A 10,355-nucleotide genomic window follows, 5' to 3' on the forward strand; every position below is an offset into this window, starting at 1 on the left:
AGTGGATGTGTTAACCATTGTTTTGACTTCATTCATTGGCTAAAAACACTAAAAGGTGGGAGCTGGCTAGGTTTTTTTTTACAAAAAAAAATAGGCAGGATAATGGCTGTACAATTGGCCTCATATCTCAGGTTCTACACGGGTTAGAGACCTTCTTTTTTTTTATGAGAGCTTGGTAATCTGGAGACCATGGCTTATCCCCAGGAGTGTCATTTGTGCTTCCTTGCCCCATTCCTGTGGATGCCCATGAGCATGGACAAAATTTGGAACGGCTAGCTAATGTTCTCTTCCAACGCGTTTCCAGCCATCACGGGTGAAAGTATAGGGCAGCCTTCCTCAGCCTGGGGCGCTCCAGATGTGTTGGACTGCATCTCCCAGAATGCCCCAGCCAGGCTGGGGCATTCTGGGAGATGCAGTCCAACACATCTGGAGCGCCCCAGGTTGAGGAAGGCTGGTATAGGGGTTTATGGTGCTTTTGTTGAGAAAATTGGCTTTGCTGAGGAACAAAAGAGAGCGCTATGTCTACTTGCTGTATAACCGTGATAAAGAAGCAGGAGCATACTGAGGTAACCGGGGAGAAGATATGCCCAAGAAAATATGTGCCAAAGGGTGGTGGTTGTTTGGCCCAAACCTTTTTGTCTCCCAGTTAGAACTTTCTGTTAGAGGGGCGCATGTGCAAGCATCCACCAGAAGATGGCATATCAATACTATAGTTTGTTAACTCTTTACTCGAGGAGACACTTTTTTTTTTGCAGCACGAGCGCCTGTGTCTCCATATTCTGCAGAATAAAGTTGGTTTGGACCCAGACCTCAACCTCCTCCTTTGTGTGCTACTTAGCGCAGTACACCAGGGTAACGAGCAGATATTTTTGCAACACTTCCACATGCCAACATTAACTGCCCAATCCTATGCAAGTTTACAGGGTTGAGGGCTTAAGTCACAAAAAGCCTGTGTACATAATAAGGTGTACATCTTCCATTATTATTATTATTATTATTATTTATTTATTTATTTATTTATTTATTTGTATCCCGCCTTTTGCCCAATGCTGGGCCTCAAGGCGGTCTTACAAAGTTTAAAATATACATGGGGGGGGGGGGGAGGGAAACAAAACCATAAACAATTAAAAAATACACAACAAAATTATAAGACATTAACATAGATGGAGGGCTGGATTATTCTCCAAAGGCCTGCTTGAACAAAAAAGTTTTAGCCTGCTTCCGAAAGCCCATCAAGGAGGGAGCCAGCCTAGCTTCCCCGGGAAGAGAGTTCCAGAGCACCGGAGCAGCCACCGAGAAGGCCCTCTCCCATGTTCCCACCAAGCGTGCCTGTGAAGAAGGTGGGACTGAAAGAAGGGCCTCTCCAGAAGATCTCAAAGCACGGGCAGGATCATAAGGGAGAATACGTTCTTATGATTCTGGGAATGGCAGGGACTGTCCTTTCAGGCAGTACCTCCCCACACATTTCCCAGATGGGCAACTTTCCAGGGTTCTCATCTAACCTGTGTGCCTGAAACCAACTCATTGCTTCACTTTACATTAAAGTGAACTCATCCAGTGGCCCATGCCGGGTGGAACAGGAGGCAAAGTCGGTGATTTCCATAGTCACAAGGGATGATTTTTGAAGCAGGCAGTCCTGCAGGCCACCAAATCGAAAGCCTAATAGGCTGTGGTGCTGCTTTAATTTATTGACCTCCTGTCCTTTCCTGAGTCTTGCGAATATGTCTGGAAACTGAAAGTAGAGAGAAATGGGGGAGATGCAGCATGAACAGGCTCTGTTGCTACTCTCAGAATGATGGCATGAGACGAATTGGATTGGGTGGGCAGGCAGTTGCACCTCCTTGCCCCTATGAGTGGATGATGCCCATGGTTGCTATTAGGAGAAGTTGCTATCAGGGCTTGGCTACATGCATTGCCTGTAATGTGTCATTTGGTCCTCTGAGTGTCTCTGCTTGGGCTTTTGGTGGTGGTGATCTGACCTGCTTGTTCAATACTGTCAATCGCTATATGCTACGTAGTTGAATGTTTGAACTTGCGATATGGAGCAGGTTATTGTAGTTTTACTCCATGGTTGTGCTAACTCCATGGGGGGGAAAGGAGCTAAATCAGTGCAGGATTTTGCTGATCTTGGATGATAATAAATTATCAATCAGTGCAGGATACTTTGTGCCATTTCCCTATACCTAAGGATATATTTTATTTTATTTTTAGTAATTCTGGCCTTAAAATCCCTCTGCAAATTTTTGTTCTAGGCTGCTCGGTTCTAGTCCCAAGCAGACAATAATAGATGCCAAAAAAACACACACACACACCCTATTTTGGGGAATGTATTGCTAACAATGTCATAGGCATGCGCACAGGGTGTGCTGGGTGTGCCTTTAAAAAATGAAATAAAATTCCCTGGGTGTACACCCTAATGAAGGAAAGAAGACTGAGGGTGTTGTGTATTCTCTGTGTACCCTTATTCTGCTGTGCTGACGGACCCAATCAAATGCTTGAAATACCCGTGTAACCTTATAAGGTCATTGAAACTGCTTCAAGGCTCTACTGGCAGTCGTCCAAAGGGCACCTTGCCCCCTCCACATATATACCCTGTTTCCCCGAAAGTAAGACATCCCCCGAAAATAAGACCTACTTCCAGTTTTGCCCCTTGCTGTAATATAAGGCATTCCCCCGAAAATAAGGCCTACTTCCAGTTTTGCCCCTCGCTATAATATAAGACATCCCCTGAAAATAAGACCTAGCGCATCTTTGGGAGCAAAAATTAATATAAGACACTGTCTTATTTTCGGGGAAACAGGGTATGCGTGTATCACGAGATTGGGGTTGTTGGGTTCCTGATGCTGATGCTCTAGCATGTATTACTCAGCCTTATACTAGTATAATAAACAAAGAACTAAGAAACCTTGGTGTCGTCTCACCTCAGTGAGTGTCCGGTTGGACAACCTAACCCATAATCCACATCAAGGGAGACATGATAGAAGTTTGTAAAATTATACATGGTGTAGAGAAAGCAGATAGGGAGATTTTTTCGCCCTTTTACAGTACATAATACTAGAACTCAGGTTCATCCCATGAAGCGGATTGGTGAAACATTCAGGACAGGTAAAAGAAATGGCTTGCTCACACAATGCATAAACGATGGAATTTGCTATCACAAGAGGTAGTGATGGCCCCCAATTGGGATGGCTTTAAAAGGGGGTTGGGCATGTTTATGGAGGAGAAGGTAATCAATGGCTATTAGTCCTGATGGCTCCATGCAGTATCAGAGGCAGTAATCTTGCTGGAGACCATGAGCTGGAGGGTCCTGTTGCATTTATGCCCCGCTTGTTGGTTTCCCACTGACAACTGGTTGGCCACTGTGAGTGAGATACAGGTCTAGATGGACCCTCGGTCTGATCCAGCAGGGCTTTTCTGGTGTTCTTATGACTGTCTTGGCTCCCCCTTCATAAGCTTCTATTGCCATGACTTCCCTTTTCCACTCTCCAACTTTTCTGTGACCTGAGTTGTTTCTCTCCTCCTGCACCTGCTTTGCCTCCACTCACAGCCGTCCAAAGAAGTGTTGAATATTTCTGGAAATTTAAAAGATGCAGAAGAGGAATGTGGGAAGAGCCAGGATCAGTTCTACCCAAGGGACTAAAGCAACCCCACAGAGATTAAATAAGGAGGCAAGGCAGGTCTGCCTTTATTCTTCTGTTTCAATTGCTGGCTCACTGGCATTAGTCTGTTTGGACTAGTAATGGCTTCTGTGGGCCAGTTACGTTCCTGGTCTTATTGGCCTGGCAGACGTTGGCTGTTTTAATGGCCTTCCCAAATTGACGTGGCCCATTTCAGCAGCAGATTAAACAGCTGATTGAATTGTGTCCTCCTACAGTTTCAGGAAAGCCGCCTAACCAGATGTGCTCCGGTACGGCTGTCTCTGTTCCTTTGGAGCCACCTTGTGCAAGTGGCTGGATAGGCTATGAAGGGAAATGCTACTTTTTCTCAGAAGAGGAGAAAAACTGGACGTCTAGCCAGACATTTTGTACTTCCTGTGGCTCATCTCTGGCCTCGATTAAGAGTGAACAAGAAAAGGTGAGACCAAAAAATAGGTGTGTGAGAGAAGCTTTTAAGTGTGTGTGAGAACAATTCCCGGCAGTGCTAAGAAAGAGCTAAGCCAGCCTTCCGCATGTGCTGGACTACAACTCCCATCACCCCCAGCCATCATGTGGGTTGTAGTGCAGTGTGTTTTAACGGCATCAGGTTGTGGAAGGCTGACCTATACAGACCCTGATGGAGGCACAAAGATGACCCTTGATGTAACTTGTACTTTCATAACTTGACATGAATATATTTTCCATCTCAGCTACTGGACCACTTTTTTTTTGACAGGCAGTGTTGGATTTAGGAACAAGCCAAGAAGCCATTGCTTAGGGCCTCATATTATGCGGGGCCTCCAAGTATATTGGAGATAACTTAGGGCATGTCTACACCATGCCTATATCCCGGAATCGTCCAGGGATCATCCTTGGGCATCCAAATGACACACAGGGGATCCCGAGAGCAGGCAGGGTCAATCCCTCCATTTGCCTGGGATAATCCTTAGGTATAGAAAGGGCCTAAGCTGCATTATAATTGAAATTGCTTTGGCTTAAATATGTTGGAAAGTCTGGTGTGACTTACAGCAGAGTTACCTTATATAGCGAAAGCATGGCAACACAGCATTTAGTATTGGAGGCAATAAGTGCATGCTAGAGACAGTTTAAGTTGAAATCAGCTTACTTTATTAATGCTTTTATGCACACAGAAGGTTATCTAACACTGTTTAAGCACAAGTATCCCCTGATGCTGGTTGGTAACCTTTCATTACCTTCCTATTGTAATGTAATACACTTTTCCTCTTAATTTTTTATGCTATGGGGCCTCTGAATCTTGGCATGGCTTAGGGCCTCAGCATGTCTTAATCCGGCCCTGTTGACAAGTTTTCAAAAGAATTGAGAGAGTTGAAATACAGGATTTCGGCAAATTGTGATGTGTAAGACAAGCTGGGATAGTAGTAGGCTGCCCAAAAGACAGAGCTCCTGTGCTTTCACTAGTTGCTCAGAAGAGAGAATTTCACCAGATATATTCATTTCATTTTCATTCATTCATTTATTACATTTCTATACTGCCCAACAGCAAAGCTGCATCTAGGATGGCTCCCAGGAATCTTGAAGTTTTGGTTGGCCGTGACAATCAACCCCAAATTTCCGATTGCCAGGACCCTGCCTTTCCCCTTCCCTACAATCCTGTGCATGTCTACTCAGAAGTATGCCCCACTGTGTTCAATGGCACTTCTTCTAAGGTGAGCATGGAAGCACACTTGATCTGGAGGCAAGTCCTATCAAGCTCCCTGGGACTTACTCCTGCGAAGACATGCAAAACTTCCCCTCCATGCAACCCCACTTTTCCTTGGTCTTTTAGGCCCAAATCCAGAATGGATGCAGAGGCTGGGAGCAGCAAAGATGCCCCATGTTGTCCTGGTCCTGTATTGCTTTTATGTATATATACAACTATACATTAACTTCAACAAAAACAGACCAAATATCCCAAGAAGTATCCATATACAGGTGGCATCTATACACTAACCGTTTAAATGTTGCAAGTATTGCAAGGTCTTGGAACCATTGCATTACAGGAAGTAAGCATTTACCTTTCTAGTATTGTAATACCAGTCTTTATTTGTCAGATGGGCACAGAGAATCCATTTGTGTTGACCATGTGTTAACTTCCAGATAATTTAAAAGGGCATGCACATCAGTACATATTAAGGAGTGTTCCAATACAAAATTTATCCATATAATAACATCCTCCCCCAAAGATGTAACTACTACGCATTGCCAAAACATACTTTTAAGAGAAGCATTAGCTATGTTACACCTTCAACAATTTGTGGAGTTATACACCTGCTCCCTCCCACTGTTTTGAGACAAATCCCCTCAGGAGAAAAGGACAAAGAAACCCCCTCCTCAGGGGGCTACAAGGGTGCACCATGACAAGGCCCATGCCTAAGGATGCCAGCGGGCATTCCTACACTCAGAGAGGACAGTAGGCACAATGACTGGGTTTGGACGTCACAATAGTCAATGGTTGATTAAATGCGACATGTTAATATTCATCCGTGGGGTGGACTGTTAACACAGGGTTGACTGTTGTGTTGTTCGAACACGGCCAACGTCTCAAATTCATTCGGTTGTTTGCTTGAGGACTTCGCAATATCAAGCTAAGGGTTATTTCAACCTGTGGAAGCTGGGTCCATTTACAAATACAAACATGTTTAGAATGTTACCCTAGGAGAGCTTTCCTTCAGGATTATCTCTTCCCTATAATCTTCATCCAGCCACTTTCCTAATCTTTTAACATTCTTCCTCGTCCTCCTCTACTATCCTACCTTCACCTCCGTTCAATTTCCATTCCCACTGACAATTCCCTATGCCTTCCTCAGGACTTAACTGACAGCTTTTGTCCTCTTCTTCCTCCATCTAACATAGATTTTACAACTACTGGCATTTCAGGTATAGGATGTTCCTTTGAAGACACTGTTCTATATTCTTTTTCTGTGTGCATTTAAGGCATTCATTCTGCGTTACAAGGGAAAAGCTGATCACTGGATTGGCCTCCAGAAGGACCAAGGCCAAGGTTGGAGATGGGCAGATGGGACAGAGTTCAGGAACACGTGAGTCTTTGTTCCTCTTAATGACAGTGCTTTGGAGGGCGGATTGCAATATAGGAAGAGCTTGACCATTCATTCCTTTGAGGGAGATTTTAGGAGAAGGCCGAATGTCCTGATATTGCCCAAAGAAGCCAACAGGGTCCATAGTCTTATATGTTATTTTGGTTGGGAGCCCATCAAGGATGGTGATTGTGAAAAGATCTAATATAGAGAGTAACCAGTTTCTAAAATAATGTATTGGATGAAGATGAGATTTGAGAGGGTTGAGCTGAACATGAAGAAGAGGTAACAGTTTGGGAGAACCAATGGAATGGGGATATATAACAGACCATCAATCAGCCTAGGTCATCATTTTGCGACCAGAAAGAAGTTGCCCTCAGTAAGTTCACAAGGAAAAACATGGTAGAGGTGGCCATCCCCTCCAGTTTCCTCCTGGCATCTGAATAGATTTCTTTAGCTGTCATAGTTCTATCCCCATCATAATTTATCACTTTTAAAGTGCCTCCTGCACTAAGTCTAGTTCATTAATTAATTCAGTGCAATTAATAGGTTTGCCTACAGGTTTGTAATCTCAATGAAGGAAGGAAAAGTGAGGAAAAGAAAATGGGAAAGCCACTGAAGATGTATGATAACTGCAACCTTCACACCAGGCAGGCAATTTTACGGTCTACATGCCAGTTACAAACCCAACTGTCCCTAGGTCTAATGATTGAATCTCCCATCACCGCAAACTCCCCAGAGGCATATGCTTCATGCAAAAGAATTTTGTCTGCCGAAGGGTGGGTCCCTTTCAAGGGATTATTTCCCTCTTCCTTAGACGGATGCCTTCCTCTCCCTGGACCCCCATTCTCTCTAATTGCAGTGGAGCTGGTACCCTGGGTTTGGGATGCTGTTATGTAGGTCTTCGAAAGTCTCATCCACAAAACTCTCTGCTTCTTATTCTGAATTTTCCGAATTCTGAGGGCCGGTTAGCCTCATACTGCTGTAAATGCATTGAAGCAGCAGATATGCACATACGTTCTAATCTGCATGTGGGGGTTCAGGATAACAAAAGGCAGAGAAGCACATGGCTCTAGCCCCATTGCACTGCAGGTTCAGTGGATTCAATATGCTGACGAATCCAGCTCTTTTTCTCTGTGACATCTGAATTGGGAGAGGCTGTGCACATTCTGAATTGGTCCCTGGATGCAGTTATGTCTTGGATGGGGACCAATAAACTGAAGCTGAATCCCGATAAGACAAGAGATCCTATGGGTTGATGGTTTCCTGGTTTGGGAATTGGGATGTTTGCCTATTCTGGATAGGGTTGCACTCCCTTCGAAGGAGCAGATTCATAGTTTGGGGTTGCTCCTGGATCCATCTTTGTCACTGGAGACCCAGAGGAGCAGGTGTGGCCATTACTTGGGCTTGGTATGCCAACTACATCCATTCCTGGATAGGGCTTGCCTAACCATGGTGACCCATGTACTGGTAACCTCATGATTAGACTACTGCAATGCGCTCTATGTGGGGCTGCCCTCGCATGTGGTTCAGAAGCTGCAGCTAGTGCAAAATGCAGCAGCTAGGGTACTCACTGGGGCACATAGCACCAGTATTAAAAGAACTGCAGTGGTTGCCTATTAAATACTGAACCACGTTTAAGGTTATGTTATCTCTACCTATAGAGTGGAAAGTATGTGTGTGTCACACACATATGTCCTGAAATGTTAACCCACTTCCACATATGGTACTGCCTTAATGCTGTTCATGCAGACAGGTCAGAATCTGTCAGAAAAAATCTAAAAACATGAATTTTGGGATTTAAGTATTTTTTAACGAATTTAATAAAAAACCAGTTCCCAGCATGCCTTGGGCAGAACTCCCAGTGTGCCTTGGGTGGGATGCCAGACTTACTGGCCTTTGGCACCCATTGTGATTCCTAAGCTCAGCCTCAAGCAGTCAACCCAATTCCACGTGAAAGGGAACAACCCACGTAAAAGGGCTGCATCCATTTGCGGTGCCTCCTCCCACCTGACATGTGTGTCTTTGATACAACAGCATGATTTTGAGAGGCCAGACTCTGGACATGCTCAGAGTCACCCCGTCCTGATACCGCTTTTCTCAGAAACTGAGGGAAGCACACACGCAGCCTTCACCCTTAAGAGGGAGGGAGGGAAGGAACTCAGCTGGGCTTACTTTTGAGTAGACATGTATAGGATCACACTCTTAAGTGTCTGAAGTGGAGGGTTATGGAAGACTGATCCTATGGAAATGGACTCCAGTATCTAATGGTTTGGTTCCGTGGCTGCATAGTTTGAAATGTCTGCCCCTCCCCACGAAAGAGAGAATAGCTTGGCATGACTATTCCACCTTTGCTTCTTCTGTTGCAGGGTGGAGGTGAGAGGACAAGGAGGAGACTGTGCCTTTCTAAGCACTGACACTGCCATCGTCTCTCGCTGTTACATAACAAGGAATTGGATCTGCAACCACCCTGATGCTTATTCAACGAACAGGAGCTCTACAATAAGGCAATGAAAAGCCAAAAGACATTATGGTACCGTAGTACGAACATAAGAAGTGCCATGCTGGATCAGACCAAGGGTCCAGCACTCTGTTCACACAGTGGCCAACCAGCCATCGGCCAGGGACCAACAAAACAGGACATGGTGCAATAGCACCCTCCCACCCATGTTCCCCAGCAACTGGTGCACACAGGCTTACTGCCTCTGATACTGGAGGTAGCACATAACCATCAGGGCTAGCTCTATATGGTTCGGGTCCAGGTTATTTGAAAGACTGTATTCTCCCTTATGAGCCTGCCCGTGCTTTGAGATCTTCTGGAGAAGCCCTTCTTTCAGTCCCACCTTCTTCACAGGCACGCTTGGTGGGAACATGGGAGAGGGCCTTCTCGGTGGCTGCTCCGGTGCTCTGGAACTCTCTTCCCAGGGAAGCTAGGCTGGCTCCCTCCTTGATGGGTTTTCGGAAGCAGGCTAAAACTTTTTTGTTCAAGCAGGCCTTTGGAGAATAATCCAGCCCTCCATCTATGTTAATGTCTTATAATTTTGTTGTGTATTTTTTAATTGTTTATGGTTTTGTTTCCCTCCCCCCCCCCCATGTATATTTTAAACTTTGTAAGACCGCCTTGAGGCCCAGCATTGGGCAAAAGGCGGGATAAAAATAAATATAATAATAACTAGCTGTACCCTGCCACGCATTGCTGTGGCTCAGTCTGGTTAAATTGAAAAGAAAAAAAAAGACAAAGTGGATGTTTCTAATATGTTTAATTTCACAATGCTTGTGGGTATACAATATTTTTAGTTGTTCCATTGTCTGTGTAGATATAGAGATTGTCTGGTTTGCCGACTCTAGAACACGCAACATATAATTGTCCATGTGAGAAGCAATCTGTGTCTAGATCTAAACCGCACAATTCTAAAGATTGGCCCTGAGCTTTGTTGATAGTGATTGCAAACGCCAATGGAATTGGGAATTGCAATCTCTTAAATTGAAATGGCATATCTGTTGGAATCAAAGGAATGCGAGGAATGAGGACATCTTCACCTTTGAAAGGTCCTGTCAAGATTGATCTCCGCCTATAACAATTGCCACTTCGTCTATAGTTGGAGCATTGAATCTTCGCACATGTTCTCCAGCAGGCGTTTTGTCAGCATGAATAACAATCTTG

The 10,355-nt window shown here is 44.7% G+C and overlaps 1 protein-coding gene across 1 annotated transcript; it reads left to right on the top strand.

The window, feature by feature from the left end:
* The first annotated feature begins 3,891 nt into the window (after positions 1-3,891).
* On the top strand, positions 3,892-9,455 carry LOC134395985 (C-type lectin domain family 2 member D-like). The gene is made up of 3 exons (XM_063122281.1): positions 3,892-4,074; positions 6,591-6,694; positions 9,061-9,455. The coding sequence occupies exons 1-3, from the start codon at positions 3,898-3,900 to the stop codon at positions 9,203-9,205; spliced, it is 426 nt and encodes a 141-aa protein (XP_062978351.1). The 5' UTR covers positions 3,892-3,897; the 3' UTR covers positions 9,206-9,455.
* The last annotated feature ends 900 nt before the right edge of the window (positions 9,456-10,355 follow it).

The sequence above is a fragment of the Elgaria multicarinata genome, chromosome 3 (genome assembly GCF_023053635.1).
Source record: "Elgaria multicarinata webbii isolate HBS135686 ecotype San Diego chromosome 3, rElgMul1.1.pri, whole genome shotgun sequence".
Lineage (NCBI taxonomy): Eukaryota > Metazoa > Chordata > Lepidosauria > Squamata > Anguidae > Elgaria > Elgaria multicarinata.

Bases quoted from the DNA above. Each gene is read 5' to 3' on its own strand.
- LOC134395985 (XM_063122281.1), top strand. From the start codon at position 3,898: ATGTGCTCCGGTACGGCTGTCTCTGTTCCTTTGGAGCCACCTTGTGCA. The intron at 4,075-6,590 runs GTGAGACCAAAA...TGTGCATTTAAG, and splicing joins TTAAGAGTGAACAAGAAAAG to GCATTCATTCTGCGTTACAA. The intron at 6,695-9,060 runs GTGAGTCTTTGT...CTTCTGTTGCAG, and splicing joins GGGACAGAGTTCAGGAACAC to GGTGGAGGTGAGAGGACAAG.